The sequence below is a fragment of the Pteropus alecto genome, unplaced genomic scaffold (assembly GCF_000325575.1).
Source record: "Pteropus alecto unplaced genomic scaffold, ASM32557v1 scaffold3, whole genome shotgun sequence".
Classification (NCBI taxonomy): domain Eukaryota; kingdom Metazoa; phylum Chordata; class Mammalia; order Chiroptera; family Pteropodidae; genus Pteropus; species Pteropus alecto.
The window spans coordinates 57,481,532-57,502,106 of NW_006442484.1; the positions used below are offsets into that span (position 1 = coordinate 57,481,532).

At 32.6% G+C, this 20,575-nt stretch overlaps 1 protein-coding gene across 1 annotated transcript in view; it reads right to left on the bottom strand.

Annotated features, from left to right (window-relative positions):
• The window catches only part of TMEFF2 (transmembrane protein with EGF like and two follistatin like domains 2), a 214,515-nt gene that overhangs the window by 193,146 nt on the left and 794 nt on the right, over nt 1-20,575 (bottom strand). Inside the window, exons 2-5 of the mRNA XM_015596458.2 lie at nt 19,563-19,593; nt 18,298-18,407; nt 10,339-10,468; nt 5,519-5,545 (exon numbers count right to left, since the gene is read on the bottom strand). Coding sequence (XP_015451944.1) covers nt 5,519-5,545; nt 10,339-10,468; nt 18,298-18,407; nt 19,563-19,593 — 298 coding nt within the window. The remainder of the gene's footprint in view (nt 1-5,518; nt 5,546-10,338; nt 10,469-18,297; nt 18,408-19,562; nt 19,594-20,575) is intronic.

The following is a 20,575-nucleotide window of genomic DNA, read 5'->3' on the forward strand; positions in this document are numbered from 1 at the left end:
TCTCAACCCCAGAATCTGCTTCCTGGGAAACCCTGCCAGGATCATAGATGAAGAAACTAAAAACAGAGAGGCTGAGTAATCTGTCTATGGTCATGCTGCTAGTAAGCGGTGAGGCCAAGATCAAACGCAGAGTTTAGCTCTAGAGCCTGGTTTTTAACCATACTTCCTACTGCTAAACACATAACTATATTTGTTCCCTCAAGAATTTAAAATATATTAAATATCTCAGAGTAAACACCTATAAAAGAAAAGGAATGAGGTTAGGAATGGGGGATGAAGGAAAAAATTAATAGAAAATAGACAGCAATCATTACGAATTGAGGAGTCTGATTAACTTAGAAAACAGACAACAAAAACCCATAGGGGTTTGAGTTCTATGTTAAATAGAACAGATAATTTCAGAAATAAAAATGAGAGTGGGAAGGAAGTAAAGAAATGAGATAACAAAATCTCATATGATAGTTGATAGAGTTTATAATTTATATAATTTATATAAACTGTAGAACGTAGGGTGTGGTGTAGTTACTGCAAAAAGCAACTACAAGAGGTAGGATCATCTCCTGAAATTCAAGGACTGGCTTAGTTACCATATGTACTGTTGTTGGGACCATGGGTAAGATGTTCATCCTTTCTGACCATCACCCAAACATCTGAAGGTTGTTATTGTGATAAAATAATATTAACTAATATTATGATAGTCCTTTTTATAAACCATAGAGTGTTTTAAAAACAATTATACATAAGTGTAGGCCTCCTTACAGATTTAGCTAATTCATACTCTGATGTCAAGCAAAAGTGTAATAAAATCTTCACCTCTATTTTAAAAGAATCTGTTTCTAAAAAGCTCAAATTCCCTTGGAAAAACTTTGCAATGCTTAGAGCCCTGATAAAAATTCTTTCTGTAAGTATACCGAATCCTTCAGATTGTGAATCCTCCTATTCTTTTTTTGGTTTTCTATAGAGGTAATATGACTACCATTGTAGTTTTAAGATAATCATTTGCTGTTTTGAAAATTTTAACTTTTTTTTTCTCATCTACTTGTGTAACGACAGTTTTTCTAATATCAACAGGGTCGTTTCACTTCTTTTCAAGGTACAGAGCTAGTTGTCTCTAAATACTGAGAACTATGATTGGATTAATAGATTTCTGATTATTATCTCGGCATCAATACTTTAAATCATGAATGGTAAAAATCATTAATTAAAAGATTCAAACTTCTAATTAAACTCTTCAGACAAATTACATTCTTAGAGTAAATGGGACTAAGGCAAAGGTAATATAAATTCTTTTAATTTCATTTTTAATTTTATGGAGTTCAAAGTTCTTTGCATTAGTTTATTATAATCATCTTCTTACAAGCAGATATTCTCTTTTACTAATAAAATAAATAAATATTCAAGGAGACTGAGAGTAAAAAATGAAATAAGCATTCTTGAAGCCAATTAAAAATCTAGAATACAAATCTGATTCACAATCCAAAGCCATTCACAGTCCAAAGCCATTCCAACTGCACACGATTTCATTTCTTTTCCTAGATATGGTTTAAAAAACATATATGGATGGTTCAGACAAAAGTTTGTAGCATCTATTTCATATTCTCAAGTAATCTTCTCTGGAATATCAGACAACTATTACTGTTCTACTGAAAGAGAAACAAGTAATTTTTATTTTTAAGATGGTAGCCATGTGTGAAAACAAAGCACAGCCTTGTTGATGGCAAAGGTTTCTTTCTCCTCTCTTCTTACTTTCCATCATTCTCACTTTGTTTCTCTCCTTTCTTTTTGTATTTTTCCAATTTCATTATCCATTACATGGTCATCACTTATTCTACCCTATTTCATTATTGTTGCAATATTGTTTTTCTTTGCGGTTAAAAGAAAGCAAAATGGATTCCAACCTATGGAAAGCTGAGACAAGATTTTGATTGGGTTCTTATGGCTATGAACCCATCTCCAGGTAGAACAGCAACCCTGAGGTGTGGAACAGCAAAAACAGGCATAGTTTCTGCTTTCTTCCCTGCATGTACTGCCCTGGATAAATCTCAGACCTTGCATACGTGGTAGTTTCTTTACTGAATCAGTATTTCAGCTGAAGCTGCTAACAATTGATACTTGTCAGACTTTGGCTTAACGTGAACCCAGTGGAGAAAATACATGATGAGGCACACTGTGTTTGCGAGAACTTGACCATGACAGTAAGGTGAAGAAGCTACAAATTGAGGTCAGGAAAGGGAATGAATATGGCAACATGGAAGAAAAAAAATTCCTTAGCCTTATATAAGAATATTTTATGAAATGAATATTCAGTTTCCTGTTATTTACAGTATATTTAACATTTTATTTCTGTAGAGAATTACTTTTCTTTTGATAATTAGAATAATATTTTTCTCATTGTATGCTAAGAAGAGAATTTACATATAATCTCCTTAGGTGTAAGGAACTGTGTCATATTCATCTTTACAGCTCCAGAAATCTTGCCACATTGCCTAGGTTATATTTAGGCTTGTTCAATTCAACTTAATTCCTAAATATCATCAAAAATTCACTAGAAATGTAAGAATTTTTTTAAATGATTTTTAAGTTCTCAGACTTCTTATAATGGTGTTTCCCAGTTTCCAGCAATCCGTATAATCAGAACTGGTAGAATAAAGTTTACAATTCATTGTAATGTAAATATTTCTCGTTCTATCCAAAATGTACACATATGAAGTAAATGTCTTAATTATGGACATCTGAATATAATACAAAGATAAATTGCACAAGACACTTTTGTATTAAGTAAAAACATATAACTGGTTGTCTACACCAAAGTTACCATAATAACAATTACCTGGATAATTAAAATAAAAATCAAGCTTTCTTTATGCAAACAACAAACATAAATTTAATTTGACTTGTTGCCGCACATATCTGACATTAATCTGTTAAAAAATTCTCTTAAAACTATATATTTACATAAGTTGTATAAATAGGCCCAGTGCTTCATTCTATCTCATGAAATAAAAATATAGCATTGTATCTATGCCACATGACTTAGACACATTTCATTTCTATCGACATTATCATACAACTTACCATATGATGCTATTAAAATTTAATTGTGGATTCCTCCAGACCTATAGCAGGATAATACATTTATAATTATTTTAATAATTGAAATATAGTTTTTATTTTACTGGGCTTATTTATTGTTTTTAGAAATCCACCAAAAGTCTAATTAATCCAGAAATATTTTTAAAAGAGAGTAAAGAAAAGTATTCATAGACTTGTCTTTATAATATGACTGAAAGACTTTGAGAGAAAAGCAGGGGTTAAAAATGATCCACCCACACACCCCTAGATTTTGAGAGGAGGTTCCTTTAATACTTTTTTCTTACTGCAGTATTTGTTGCTTAAGGAAGTCTGTGGGTGGATAAGATGTTATTATCCCTCCTACACAAACCCGTTTTTGTATTTACAACACTAAATCTCCATATATATATATATGTACTTGAAATACCAACTCTTTTCTTTCAACTATTTTCTGAAATTTTTTGAAATTTGGTCCACACATTACCACACATTATCTTCCTATAGGACGCATATATAGGTAATTATAGTTTATCATAAACTTTTTCAACTCTGAGTCTATCCAATAAAGGTTATTTGATGTAGATGCCTTTCCAATTAAACATTTTTGTTTGAAGACAGAATTCCATAAATAGCAGGTCTTAGGTTCAAAACTAATAATACAAAATTATTATTTGTGTTAATGAGTTTTCTTAAGCACTAAAAGAAGATATAGTTACTGAACTGGGAAAAGATTTTTGTTTCATATTGCTCTACAAATTACCTTTATGAATGAATGCACATTTGCAGATCATGTTAGAGACATAGTAAACATGTTTTACCTAAATAAAGTTAGCCCTTTAAATTGTTTCATCTGAATAAATTGATAGTTAAAGATTTTAAAACTCTCTAAAAAATGTATACTAGTAAGTTAATATAAATTTTATGAAACCTTTCTATCCCTTTTATATCATAGCAAAAATGTTCCCTCAAATGCAGTAAACACATGTTCTTATGCAAATGGATTAACCTTATTTTCTAAATAATCAGATCTAATTGTTATTGCTAAGGTAATATTCATTCATTTAAAAATATAGAACAATCTAAAAAAGTAAAAAAATGATGTATTTTACAGTGATTTTGGACTTGGGGTTTAATGATATCATTTATGATGTATAAGTGTTTTTGCAAATAAATTTGTTCACAGCACTAATCAGATCAATGCACTCCAGTTGAGAATTATATTCACCTTCATTAAAATAAATTAGAAAAATAACCATTAAGCATCCAAAGTGCTTGCAAAGATACCCCAATTATTAATTAAGTACACATTATTGAGAATATATCCTATAGCGATCAGTAGTTAGAACAAAATCACTAGCTAGGACTGTTGGATTAACCAAACAATCACAGGTAATTCAATCACTTCTAGTTAATTCAAAAGAAACTGATTCTGGCTCCTCTGATACCCTGGTCATAGATACTCCATCAGAACACAGAGGCAAGTCCGTCCTCTGTATAGCACAGGTAGTGAGTCAAATATATTTCATGTACAATTCAATGACTATGTGAAATGGAATTGTCCAGGTCATTCTAAAACTAGGTTTTTTGGTTCAAGTTATTAAGCTTTTTTGGCAACTTGTAATACAATAAAAATTTTAAAGATAATTAAAACCATTATCATTGCAGAGCAAAGTAACACAAAGACTGAAATAAAAGTAATTCAATTAAAACTGTTTGTCTTCTGATTTAAAAAAGTTTATGTTACTAGAAGTAAATACTCATTACCACAACTTTCAGAACAACTATTTTAAAAAATACAATTCAGAAATAAATGGGTTATATGCTTGTTTTTTTCTAAAGCAATTATTTTTTGAGAACTTGATTTTTTTCCAAGTTACTATAAAGCACCTGTAATTGAAAGGAAGAATAAGAAGAAAAAAATAAAAGAAAGGAGTTTCCAACTGATACATGAAGTTTAAGTTATAAATATCATATTCTCTCATAGTTTAAGCTCCTTCAGTTTGAAATTATTAATTTGATAATTAAGACCTTGTTTACAGGATAGTTATGCATATATTAATATTAATATCTGGTAATTGAGGGCAATATTATAAAAAACCCAGTATTTAAATAATTTCCTCATGAGTTCTTTCTGCCCTGTCAAATATGCTTGAAATCTTCTATTAAGAAGTTTTAACATGCACATCTATCTCAAAGATAACTCAGACACAAACAAATAAATAAACAAGGAAGATTAGATAAAGACCGAGTTCTTAAGTATGATTCATAAATATATCAAATAATTTGCATGGTACATACATTTCCTTAATAAAGAGAATGATATTGTTTGTTTTCTCCTCTCCTAAAATGCAAAATGTGAATTTCTCTCAGACACTTATAATGGCAAATATATATCCATAAATAATGTCCTCATGTAAGTCGTCAAATACAAAAAGGCAACTCCTACCTCCATCTCCAGATCCGGATCCTGCATCTGCAAAAAGAAAAAGAAATACTTTGTTTTTGCTTGAAAAACATATTCAAAAACTATTCGTAACTGTTTTTTTAGTTCATAATTATTTTCTTCATTGAGACAATAAGATAATTGAGAAAATTACTAATATTTAATCTAAAATATGTATTGATATCAATTTAATTTACATAGCATTACTTATAAAATAAATTCTCTATTATTTTCATATTTAAACTTTATGAAGAGTCATCTAGCTTTAAAATAATTCCTAACTTGATTATGTAAAATCTTTCATATTTTTATTTTAATCAGAATAAATTTGGTTCTAGTAACAAAAGAAATTGAAAATAAGATGCTTATAACAATCAGTGAGATTTAGAAATTAAACAGTCTAAGACATGCAACAAATAAACTCATAATTAAGGCTTACATTCTTGTAAATCGCACATGCACAAAGAGAAAAACAGTTTAAAAATAAACATCTTTTTATAACTGTTAATATATTTTTCAAATACCACAATTGTGGATAAATGTATCTACCACCAAAAGCATCTTTTGTTTTTGAAACCAGTAGAAGAGTGAGATTTGCTTTGTCTTTGTGCTTTAAATTGAATATACCCTAGGTGATGGTGGCAGAATAAAAAAAAAAAAAAAAAACAATAATCTCCCTTCTGCATTTCTCTTTCTCCATTTTCTCTCTCCCCTCCCTCCTACATAATTACAACTGGTCAGAGATGTTTATTTCTGAGAACTCAGTACCCAGAAATATCCAGTTTTCTAGCTGGAGTCAAGCCCATTAAGTTTCCATCTGCTTCCACCTGTTAAGTGTAGACATCATCTTCCCTCTACCTCCCCACTCCTTTGCATTCTAAATACATATGGTTCTATATTATCTACCTTATCCTGAGAAATAAGACTAATACTGGTTTTCTCTGTCTGCTATGCCTTCGTGTCACACTGAAAGCTAACCAGGGTTCAAGAATTGTATCGACTGTCACTTCTGTAAACTTGTGTTTGATGTTTTAGTCCAATTAAAATAAAACATTACTTCTACTTGTTTGCCACCATGACACTTAATTGAGTGGTACTGCATAGAAAGAGGCATGGTATATGAAAATCCACAGAAGCCTGGCACATGTGGAAGAATCGATTATTCTCCAATAGTCTCCCTTGTCATCATGTTAGGCATTAGCACTGCCATGAAGGAGCGGTGGTTTGAATTACAAGCCTTGGCAGAGACTCATATTTACTAAATTCACAGGATTAACACGGTATTAAGTAAGAATATCAAGTCTTTTATTAATTGCTAATATGAGTAAGGCTTACGTCTCTGGGCCATTATATCCTTTCCTTAAAGATAAGCTAATTGGTAAAACAATTTATAATAAAAACCTTCTTAGTAAATGTAGAATAAAATAAAGATTTTAATCATATGACCTGACTATTTAATGATAACAGATCAAGGAAAGCCAATGCACTCATCTCCATAATAGGAGAACAGTCCTTCAACTGAACTGAAAATCACGCCTTGGCACCATTACTTTTGGAAAGGGCAGTGCTCGAATAGTCAATGTATCAAGTCTCCTTTTTGTATACCTTCACGGCTAAAATGTTGACTGACTTTATTTGAATTAACTTGAAAGTTTTATTCAGTATTACTTACAATGATTAGGTGCTAATAACAGGTTGTACTATTATAACACTAATATATTCTACCTGTGCTTTAGTTGAATGCATATAGTTTCTTTTTCCTTTCTCACTTAAAGACTGTAAACTTTTTTAAAATCAAGGTCCATGTCTAGTTCAGCTTTCTATACTTACATGCATATTAGAGGAAATGCATAAAAGGTTAAAGATGCCAACCTTCAAACATTAAATCATTACTCACTGGATGACGACATTAGGAATGTTATTCAGTCTTCCTAAGCTTATCCGTCTTCTATTCAATGGGTATAGTAACGTCTATTTCATTGAACTATTTTGAAGCTTACTGCACACTAACATATTTTCAATGCTTAAACCTTTGTCTGGAACATAATAAATAAAATTTTGAGTGAACATCTTGCCTATTATTCATAGGTTTCGAATAAAAAGATATGGCTAGGGAAAATCAAGAAAGTGGCAGTAGTATTCAGTTTGTGTTCCCATGTATGTTTCTAAAAATTCATGCAGCATGGTTCTTAAGTAAATTTGTGTTTGATTTGACCCAGATTAAGTAGCTAGGGAAGAAAGAGAGATAGATTGAAAAAACAGTCACTTAATTCCATGGCATCATTATGAAAAAGTAATGGAAAGCTCTAATGATTTCTACTATAAATGAGCCACCCTGGCAAAACAGAGGTAAGTAACATACAAAAATCTTATTAATGAGACAGAAACACCTAAGAAAACAAGTCATGTTATTGGACCTGAATCTGGGTTCGTCGTCAATGCATTTCTTATAAGGCAAAAAAAAAAAAAAGAAGTTGACAGTGAGGTTTTTGACCAGACTGCCCAATAGAAAATGATTTTTGGACAAAAAAAATATGTTTCAGTTCAATTAAATAAAAATATAAAGCTGTATCTTCTATTGCTTTTTCTTCCTGAAGATCACAACTTGCCACCTCCACTCAGTGTCAAACAGCATTAAAAAAATAAGTGGAAAATATATGAAGAAAAGAAGAAGAATCTTTTTTAGATCAGAAGTCAGAGCTCCAATTTATTTACAGTCAGACCTGGTTAATCAAAATTACTTTGGTCCCTCCATCATTATTCAGGCCAAAAACCTTTTAGATTTACAAGTCAATGGAAGATGCATTCAGTACTGGCTTAGTAATTAAATCCTGAAGAAATTTAAATCTGTGAATGAGCTAGGGATGGATTACTCAATTGTGATTAAATTTTCTACTTGGTTAAGTATTTCTTTTTATACTATCACCAACACATTAGGGACTGGAATGGAAAAATCTGAATGAATCAGAAAAATGCAATTGTATGTGCTGACAAGAACTTTGAGGTTGACAAGAAAGAGAGATTTTGCTACCAAACATTTTTAGCCATAATTATAACTTCATGACTGCTTATGAGTACTGCCCACTGATTCTCACTTGGCTATTGTTAGAGATAGACAGATATCCTATATGAATAGGCAAATCCTTTTCTTTGTTGTCTCTGGTATTTGCCCACATCATTCCTGGTTTCCATGAGTCAGAGGTTCTTTTCTTTCTTTCTTTTTTTTTTTTCTATTCCATTTGTCCTAATGTGTCATTTTTCATTTTTTGTTCATTAGATATGGTAGATTGAACTTTTGTAATTAAATTGCTCACTGTCTTTCTATTTTCCCCATCCTTACTATGAGAGTAGCAGGCTGGTCTTCCTCCTTTCCTACTGGGAAAAATGGTGCAATAACTCACTTCCTACTGTCACTTTCACTTATTACTTCTCACTCACAGATCAAGCAACAATGATCTGTTTGTTCTGTCAAATAAGAAGCAAGTGGAGAACCAGTCCAGCTTGTCTTATGATCACCCTTCCAGAAAGGACATTCACAACATCATGAAAAAAACCATGTAGGAGCAAAAAGCTACTTAAAAACTAAAACCAAAGCCAGAAAGCCTGCATCGTTGTCCATAAAGAATAAATAGACATGACTAGGGAAACCATTTCCTCTACCTCTCTTCTGCTAATTCTTAGAAACTTTGGTAGTCACAACTTGGAACATTATCAATTACTTACAATCAAAGGCATAAGATAATCTTATGAAAAATATGAGACTTTCTCTGTGCTCTTTTACCACTCTGTCTTAGGCATGATTCACATCAACTTTTAACATAATTTCTTAGAATAGAAATACCTGTTATCTAAGAGGTACTTTTCAATAAAACAGATTTTCCCTATTCTTTATTTCTATTTTTGAAGGAAGTTTATATTTTATATCATCATTATTTTTCCCGAATATGCTTATATCATCCAATTCCTCTGAAATTATGATTTTCCAGAAAGATACTATTTGCCATTAAGGACAACTATCATGAGACACTAAAGTTTCTTTAATATATGTGATTTTAATGTCTCATGCCTAACCTGAAAACTTGGTTTCATTTTAAAGCACTGCTTTATCAAGTTAGGCTTTGTTCATCTTGTTTTTTGTTTGTTTGATTGTTTTTTCTGCTTGTAATGCTCTTTAGCTCTGACAACCACCGTACACAAAAGCGAAACCTGAAAAGCTAAAGAGCTTTTCCCTTACTTTTCCGCATATTATTCTTTGTTCAATGCAACTAATATAATTAAAAAGCTTTGTGGAATCCCAGACCGACTGTCAGAAAGCGCAGATGTCATTAGAAGGTGCAGCAAAAAACATTCTTCAAAATAATCTACTAAATGGTAAGGAGCATTTTGTAAAGCTGCTAAGGTTAGCCACCTCTTGACTTTCAAACCCAAATATGCAAGGCTGCCCTTTAACAGACAATGTTACTGTTCAAAATAAACACACAAACAAACTGTATCCATGCATAGATAGGTTTCTATATATTTGACACCTGGATGGTTAATCTAGAGATCTAATTATATTATTCAACTGCCTGCACTTCATTAAGTAACATATATATTAAAATCTACCAATATCCTTATGGTAGATTTTCTCTTTTCCAGAAGTGATTTGAAATGCAAAAAGACATAGAATAAGAATAATGCATGCTTTGTACAAAAGAATAAGAGGCTTGTCTAGCTAATAGTTTGAATTATTTATTTGGCGATAACAGGAGAAGCAAGACATGGTTTTTAGATTCAGACCCCACTCAGAAGGTTTCAGAGAGTCTTCAAGATCACATACACACCTGTGGCACATGATCCTTCAGACACCACAAGTATCTCACTCTGATGTTTGCAGGCAGCCTGCCGCAGGTAACACTCATTCTGGTAGCTCTCTCCATTGGAACCACACACAGGCACGTAGTCATTGTTGCACTGGGGAACACACAGATGTAAGCCTTTGGTTAGTACTGGAGTCTGCAAATCTCTGAGTTCTTGAACAGAACTAATCATTTACAAAAAAAAAGCACGGGTCTTTGTTTTCGGTGATCCTCACTGTATTCATTAAGTCTTTGACTCTGCAAGGGCATCATTAAAAAATGTACAAAAGCAATGTCAAGTCAGCCAACCAGTCATTCAGATGGAGGGAAAAAGCTAAATTGATCAGGCGATTTCAACAAAGTGATCAAACAAGCAATACTAAAAGAAATAGCAACAAATATATCAGTATTACTTAATACTGTTTTTCTGATATATGGCCCATCTGGCTTGGAGGGAAAAAATTAAACCATGCTATAGTATTCAAGTTATTCAGAAACAGGTAATGTTTATCTGCGTTTGGAGAGCAGAAGTATATAGCTGAAATGCCAGAAAACTCAGTTACTTCTTTGCATGTTTTTTTGCTGTTGAATTTTAATCTTTACAAATTTCTGAATACTTGGATAAGACATTTGGATTACTAATTAGTTTTCCTTATATCTTTAGATAATGAGATATTGATAAAGATACAGTGTAGAAAGAAACAGACTAGAAAACGGGGAAAAATCAACCACTGAACCATATGTAAACTTCATTGATTATTCAGAAGTATTACTGTTAACATATTTTATAAAGAGAAAAATTCATTTTAAAACCTCATTACAAAAAAGTATGAAAATTAGGCAACCTGCAGGGTATGCTCATCATAATATAATCACGGTCTAAGGCATTAGAGATACTTGGCTGTGTCCTATACCTGTTAATTATGCCAGAGTTATGATTATCTCATGATTACTACTACAGATGCACTTCATTGTTTAGTTATAAGAAATGTAATGATGAAGATGATTATTTATAAATACTCACCTATGCCAGAAACTAAGTAGAGCAAATCATATATACACATGTATGTGAAATAATTTTCTGTCTTATTAAAATACTTGAATTTTTGATGTGTTGTAAATTCATAACACATATAAAATAAACCAATGATCTAGTGAGGTGTCTAGGAGAGTTTTAATATATATGATAATAAACTAAAGCTCTATCATAAGTTAAATTTGACTCAAGATTTAAGCAACAAAAGAGGAAATTCTCAGTAAGGTTATAATCTGATGATATAAACCTGAAATTTATTTTTTCATTCTATTTTCTTACAGTATCTATACTTTCTTCTTTCCAATCAACCATTTAACTCTTGTTCTTTGCCTTTATGTAATAATGGCTTAATCATCCTAACAATTTATAAATGGTATAAGTCAATGGTCTCTGAAATGAAAGTCATTTTACGAGCCCTACTTTGCATCTATTAATGAAAAACTAAAATATAGTTTTACTTATAATGATGTACTTTTCTCTCAATAGTAAATCTAAACTCTATGACACTAGTATTATGATCACCATAACTGCTAACATGAGGATTTAGATATTAAATCATATCTATTTAGAAATTATTTAAATATGATTAAAATACTTAAATATTTTAAATAATATATTTTAGAAATTTTCTTTATTTCTACAATTTCGAATTCAGATGTTCTTGAAGTTCTCTATACAATAATTCTTTTCAATAGTTATACTATATTTTAAAAAGTGTCTTGATTGGAGCTTTTCATTAATGAGGATTCTTTAACTCAATAGGCAATTCACTTCTGATCAGGGGATACCTGTGTAAGGGCAGCCTTCCACATGATTTCCATATTCATATATATGAAAATTCATAGATAAATATAGATATAGATGTAGGTGTAGGTGTAGATATAAATATAGATGTGGATATAGATTAGATATAGATGATACAGATATAGAAATATAGATTTTTTTAACTTACATCTGAAAATTGACCTACCATAGGACCAAACATCTTCATGATTACTGAAGAAAAAAAGCAATAGTAAAATGACAGTAAGAGCTGAATTTTCCAATGAGCAGTGCTAAGGAGACATCAGATAAATGGGGCTGGTACTCATGTCAGAATCATGGCCAGGGAGGCAGGTGATAGGTGCTTGACAAATGTGCTATGTTCAAGTTCAGGGATAAGAGAATGTAGGGATGATTTATGAGGACCCACTAACACTAAATTGGTATCTGAGCACATGGAGGAGAGCCCATAAAGAAGTAAACAGTTGGTAACATATTATAGTCAGTAGACTTGCTAACCCTTTCAGTAGTCGTAATTAGTATGGATGACTCGACTGGTTAACTTCTCATGCTTGGGTCCTAGCATTCTTATCTCTGGTTACCTTTTAATTTCAGTCTCCAACCCTGGTTATAATACTTTGTGTGTAGATTATTTGGGTCCACATTTTCTTCACTCTGATTCCTAGAATTGTTCTATTTATCCTTCTCATCCACTTTTGCAGATTACTCAGATGTAGTCAGTGGATGGGGAATGAGGAGTGGGAAGTATTTATTATCTCTGTCAAGTGCTAGTACACAATGCTGAAATGCATCTTAAAATATCAAATAAACTGATAAAGTGCTCATATGCCATTTCTGAAGGATGCAGTAAGCCAAATGTGAACAGTGCTAAAAACAGAGCTGCCAAGTTCCATACAAGCCAAAAGGGAGATTTGTATGGAGCTGAAGAGCTTAACTGTAGATTATCAGCACGACATTTTTGGCCCTTAGTACCATGACTTGCACTCATTAATATGAATAACACACAGAGGAAGCATGCTCTAAATCATTAAGGCTCAAGAGTGGAGGAAGTCTGATCTTAGGTTTTCCCATTTCTCTCACTGCCTTGGTGTAGGATCTTATGCGTATCACTCAACAACTAAATATAACAACTATAAATATAGCTCATTTCTCTACTTGAAATGGTTAACTGGGGCATTTGGGAGGATTAAGAGAATAATGTTTTTAAAATACTTTGCAATATTCATTTATTTAAAAAATATAAATTATTTGCCTTTCATGATATTTATTTTAACTAGCAGAGTCACCATCTAACATTGACACTAAAACATGCATGTCTAAAATTAGAAAAATAAAGTAAAACAGGATAACATTAGCATGGAAATAGGCTAACTACTACATTAAAATGTACCAAATTGTTGAAAATAGTTTTTAGTGGTAATCATGATACTGCTCAGTTTCAGATCAAGTGACATATTCAGATGTTAACTGACTTGCTGAAGGCCACAGAGTTGGCTGGTAAGAGAAAAAACAACACTAACACCCAGATGGTTAGGCCCATAAATGTATGTGTTGTATAAACTTCCTCTCAGGGAAAAGTGATTCTATTTTTCTTAAGATGTTTTAAAAATCTTAATTTTATTTTCCAAATGTGTGTTTTTCAGTAGAATAATTTTGTTCAAAAAAGTCCACATTGCTTAAGAAAGCAACTACATGCCACATGGTCATCAGTGACTTGACATTCTAGAATAAATGGAATTAATTTTGCTTTAAATGAACAAAAAATATTTATGTGAGAAGTTTTTCATATGATTTATTGCTTGTTTGGTTAATAAGGATTTCATTTCGCTGAGATTTCAGCATCCAGAAGCTATACATAACTTTTATATATTGTCGGCACCTTCTCTAGAGTCTGGCACATATAAGGTGCTCCACAGATGTTAAGTGAATTCTGCTATATTCCCAGTTGTCAAAGGCTTAGGAATAATGGCTTAGAATATGGTATGTTTCTCTTCCAAAAAAAGAAAAAGATAAAAAACCTGCATATTTCCCAATCTTTTGATCATTCTATAGGTAACTTTTACTTCTTATGACTACATTTCTTTATATGGAAAAAGTTTTCTATTTTGAGTGGGCCATGACTATGGTAAATGTAATTCTGTGACTTTCGTGACTGGATCATGAAAGGATATAGTCTCTACCTGGCTCTTTCTCTTTGGATGCTTGCCCTTGAAACAGTCACTGTGCTATGAAGAAGCCCAAACAAGCCCATACAGAGAGATCCACATGGAGGACCAAAGTTTCCAGCTGACAGTCAGACATAAGAGTAAGAACCCTGAGATGAGTACAGAACCAAACCTTTGAGTTCCCTCCCCCACCTCAGCTAATGCCAAGCGGAGCAGAGATGAGCTGTTCCATTAATCCATGTACAATTACAGATTCATGAGCAAAATAATGTTCATTGTTTCGAGCCACCAAGTTCTGGACAATTTGTTATGCAGTCCCAGTTACTGGAACAAATGCAAACTAAAGCATGGCTTTTTAAATAAAAACATTTATTATTTGAACCAAATGATACCCAAAGCACATAAAGCTTCATCATATTTTCAAATTATAAATTGATAATTATTGTATGGCTAGTGCCATCTACAAATAACTACATGTCTCCTTTCTTTCCTTCCTGCCTTCCTCCTTTCATACATCCATTCATTCATCCATCTATCCATTCATCCACCTTCATTAACTGCCTCTAAATTTTCATCCCCGCAAATGATTTACCAGATTGACCACATACCATTTGGTATACAGATTGGAAAGTAGAGTGCATGAGGTTGCAGGCCATTTCTGGAACTCATATCATCATCAACTAAGAACTAGTTGTACTAGTTTTTTGATATTAAGAGTTCTCCACCATAAATTTGTACTTTTGTAGTTATTAGTGATGTTTTTATTTGCCTGTCAAAGGACCTAGATTTGGTGTCAAAGGACCTAGATTCTTGCTTTGGGATCACCACTTAATAGTAAGTTACTTATATTTACAGGCCTTAATTTCATCATCTTTAAAAGCAGAAAAAAATCATTATCTCACTGTTGTGAGAAATGAGATAGTCATGGTTTCAGTTACCAGCAGTCAACAGCAGTTCAAAAATTAATAAACTGAAAATTCCAGAAATAAACAATTCATAATTTTTAAATTGTGTGCCTTTCTGAGTAGAGTGATGAAATCTCATGCCAACTTACTCCATCTCACCATCACTCCTTTGTCCAGCAGCCCCATGCTAAGTACACTGCCTATTAGTCACTTAGCCATCTTGGTTATCAGATTGACTGTCCTAGTATTGCTTGTGTTCAAATAACCTTTATTTTACTTAATAATGGCTCCAAAATGCAAGAGCAATGCTGGGAATTCAGGTATGCCAAAGAGAAGCCATAAAGTACTTCCTTTAAGTGAAAAGGTGAATACAGTGCAATAAATATTTTGTGAGAGAGAACACATTAACATAACTTTTATTATAGTATATTGTTATAATTTCTCTATTTTATTATTACTTACTGTTTTTAATCTTTTACTGTGCCTAATTTATAAATTAAACTTTATCAGAGGTATGTATATTCATAGGAAAAGACATAGTATCTATAGGGTTCAGTACTATCCGTGGTTTTAGGCATCCACTGGGGATCTTGAGACTATCTCCTTGAGAATAAGGGGGAACTACTATAATATATTTGAAGGGTAGAATAAGTTTATTTTAAATTATCTAAAAGAGGTGAAGGCAACTACATGTTCATTTTAGTGCTCTAGTAATAATCCAAACTGGAAAAAATTATAGATTATATACACATACACCCATTTCTCTTTGAAATTTGTCTCTCAGCCAGAAGACTCATAGTTTGCATCCTATTTGAACGAAAGAATTATGACCTCAGGTTGTTTAAACTAGTCTATAGGAAAATAGAATTTCAGGACCTCTCTTTTTTCATCAGATAACAGGGAATTAAAAAAAAAAAAACAACTCGAATTCATTGAAACATATTAGAAAGGATCGAATCAAGAAATTCTTAGCCTAAAGTATCCCATTATTCTTCTACAACTTGTACATTTTCTTTGATCTTTAACCTAATTCAGCCACTCTAGGTTTTTTGTATGTACAGAGTACAAATTTTCCACTAGGGAAATGTTTATTTTCTCCCGATAGACTGACCTATTGCAAAGCACAAACTAATAGCACTAGTAATCTAGTAATAAACTTAAAATGTTACTTAAAATACTTTTTAAGAAAAAAAAATTACATTTTAGTTTCTTATTCAAAATTGCAGTCATTGCTCCCCCATCTATTACACTCAACAATTATTTAAATTAATGACAAATGTGACTTGTTGACTAACCCATGAAAAACACAAATATCTTTGTTGATAAAAGTTTTACTAAAATCCTTTGTGGAACCTGAAAATTGAACACCATTCTTTTAACAAGAAAATTATGCATTTCCTTTTAAGTAACATGCATTCATTTAGAATTTTGTGAATTTCTTTTTTATTCTCTATTGGCAAAATCTTGTTAGGATTATGGCTTCCAATTTGAAGAACAATCTTCTTGATTCATTTTACACTTTATTAGTTTACTTCTTATGTCTACCCTTGGTTATGAAAATAAGAGAAATATACGGCAATCGCAAATTGAAAGGGGAAAAATCCACAATATCCTCTGGGAGTTTACTTAATGATTTATCCAACTGTATTTTCCCTTTTAACATTTGAGGAAAGTATGAATCAAAGAGTTCTCATGCTCCATCTCTCTCATGACGTTCACTGAAAGAACATAATTACATTGTTTAGTGTTGTTGGAGAACTTAGAGGTTGGTGTCACATGCATATTAAATATGAAAGACTATGTTTCTAACACTATAGAATGGTCTAAAAGACCATAGTATGATCATAGCAATACTTACCCACCAGGAGATGGTACATTTTACAAGTGTCAGTTGTTTTATTGCTTTTCTTAGAAAGAAAATAATGGTCAAGAAGTTTTTAGCTTATCTGTAAGCCAGTGGAGCTATCTTTAAATGTGAATTATCTCTCTCACTGGAAATTTAATTCAATCTGAAATATTTAAATTTCATCAATAACTCTAAATATCACATACTGTAACAAATACTTAGACCTGAATTTGAGTTCGTTTTCATTTGTTCTACAGCCTTTAAAAAAATTTTTTTTTAGTTTTGCTTATAATCTTAGAAAAGTTTTCCCTGATCTCATATTAGATTTCATGTATATTTAAAAAAGTAATTCAGTAACACTCAAAAGTGAATATAAGACATTGGTAGGACATCTATTATATTTGAAGATATATATGGTCATATAAACATTTTGATAGAAATGAAGGTTTATAATTTACATGGTAGAAAGCATGTGTTAGATGATAATAACAATGACATTTAAGTGTTTTATCTTCAATAGTTAATAAAGGTCTAGTTCTGAGGATAAAAGTCCTACAATCTCTCTTTTTATTTATATTTTTTAAATGAGGCAAAGTGCATCTTTCTTATATTTATGAAATGACTTGTGGCTATTTGTGCTCTTTTGGATTTCTCAGAGATTCAGGTATAATTGAATGTGGCACCCATGAAATGTTCACATATTTTAACAAATTATGTGATTTCCAAAACTAGCACAGTAGTTTTGAACTCACATTAAAAAGTTCATTTAAAAACTTAAACAGATTACTAGGATAATAAAACCCAACACCATTAAAACAGAGAGCAATATGATCAAAAGATAGCCCCAATCAAAAAGAACAAAAGTAGAGATCCACTTTTTATCCACCAACAGTTGACTATTCTCCCCAGTAGTTGACTTCTAAAATGCATGTCAGAAGAGACAAAGAAACATAATTTTCCTTTGACACACCAAAGGAACAACCTGAAAGTTTCTATCTCAATGACATTTGTAACTGTGGCATATGCATTTCTCCAAAAAGCTATGCCTTGACATCAGTTGGCTCTCTCACCAATACTCTGCTTGGTGCCAGCTTTCATCTTAGCTTGTATAGTTATAAATTGCCAAGTGATTATAAAGGGTTATAAAGAGAAATCTTTGCTTTATAGTCTAGTTAATAAATTAGAAGATGTAAATATCAGACTTCTTACCTTGAACTGACAGACGCAAGTCACAGTGTCTCCAATTCTTAAACATTCCCCATCAAATTTACAGGTGTTGGTGTCACAAAGGAAGAGATCATTTTCTCTGTCATCATAACCTCAAATTTAAAGAGAACGCTCCAGTCATTAAAAAGTGTTATACATTTTATTTTTTTTTAAGTAGTATCTTTAAGCTTTAAAAGAATTATCCTAAATTTTAATTCCAACAACCACAGCTGTATTACAAGGTCATTCTCTACTGATAACCTAAAATATCTAGTTAAGCGATCAATATTTGTTTCTTTTTTTTCACGGTTCCTTTCTAGTCAATTCTCTTTCAATATCCTTTTTTGATGGTGCTATTTTCTTTTAGCTTTGGTTAATACTGGTAGTACTGAATGAATGCTTAACACTTGCTTCCTAGCTTCCTTATTTTTCCTCGAAAAGTGGACTATAGTTTATGACCCCCAAACTCCACATTTTAGAAAAGAGCTGGTGATGGTCTCCAGATGCATTTTATCATTTCTCCATCTTTAATCATTATTTTGCTTTACAGTGTGAAATAAACCCTTATTTGGAATTTCTCCAGACAAAGGGGAAACAAAGCCCCAATAATAAAGATAAACAGGCACAGTGTTTTCTGTGATGGTCTGTCTGTCTCAAATGAAGATTGATCACCTCTGAGTTAACAGGGTGGGGGTGGGATGCCAGGTTCTTGACAATCTGCTTGGAAAACCAGTTCATTCTCTTTAGTTTCTTCAGATCCCATGAAGATATCTGGCTAATAATAAATTTCTTCACTGCCAACCTTAATTTCACATTTAAGTTAGTTATTTCCCAAAACAATACTATAGTTAGGGATGAAGGAAACCAGTCATGTTGGGCTACAAAGCTATCAACATTTCAAACAAGTGATTTTGCAGGTTTGTAATATTCCTATGATAAAGCACCTAAAAAGTGATTAGGAACCTGCAAAGTAGAAATTAGTCTTTCTGAAAAAATATACATGCATGCATGAACCATGAGTAAGTTACCAAAAGCATTTTGACTTTTATAAAAATACCAAATTTAGAAATTGTCACAAACAGAACAAAGGCAATTTATTGACCCAAATCTAATAGGGTTGCAAATCGTGAACTTGTATTTAAAAAGAACAACTACAATGATGTATAATAATTTTCCTCGTGGAATGTACATCACTAACAACCCAGGATTGCATATCTTTTTCATCCTATAAGTTAGTTGGTCATTACCTCCTCTCCAAAGTTACATACCCTTGAGCTCACATACATCTCTTGAAAGCCACTTAATTTAGAGCCAGATTTAACTACAGCAGGATTATATTTACAGAAAATGAAAAATTATATACACATTTGCTAAAACTAGAACAGAACAGAGCTAGGGGACAATACCCAGGCGTGTTAATGGAGTTTAAAATGCCAATGAAACCACACCACAATCCAGCCCTGTATACTAAAGGCTGTCATAATGAAATGCGAAGCCACCTCAGAGTGCAGTAACTCTCATCCGCCGGCCCTATTTTATGAGGAGCCTTCAGCAGAGCAAAGCCTGCCAAGCTCTGGCGTTCAGACTCTGAAGGGACCCAAGAGAACAAGAAGAGTGACCGATCCACTCCAAGGAAGTCTGCCCAGAAATGGAGGAGTCAGCGCCCAATGGGATCGGTTCAGTTCTTTGCCCGGTTGCGCGTGAGCCTGGCCGGCCTTGATCATGCCTACCCCGGGTTGGGAGACTTACGAATGATTCTTTTCTTAACTTCCCTCTACCATCTAGGAGCTTGGGGAGACGAGAGAGAGGTATCTGTAGACTGTCAAAACAACGTCTTTTGCAGTCAAGGAGAGACGGAGGATGAGACAGAGAGAGAGAGAGACAGAGAGACAGAGACAGAGACAGAGACAGAGAGAATTTTGAATCTCTTGAAACCCAAGCTCCTTTAGAATCAGTGTAACCTGGTCTTGAATGCAAGACCAGTGTACCCTCATTGCACTTTTGCCAGGAATCAGTGTTTCTCTTCAGTCCCCATTTGATTTATTGCTTTTTCATTCGTTCTTTCTCATAAAGTTATTTCTAGCTCGTTCTAGCTAGACTTTTTTTCTTTATGATGGAGAAGGTTCCGTTTTAGTGTTTTCCCAAGGACTGGTGCTCTTTTCAGTGAATCCACAAAACCAACTCGCTTAATATTTCTCAAAATCTTCGCAGTCCCAATTTAAGTGCAAGGATGCAAACGTCTACACCTGCACTTTCTGCCCACCCCAGACCCCACCCACCC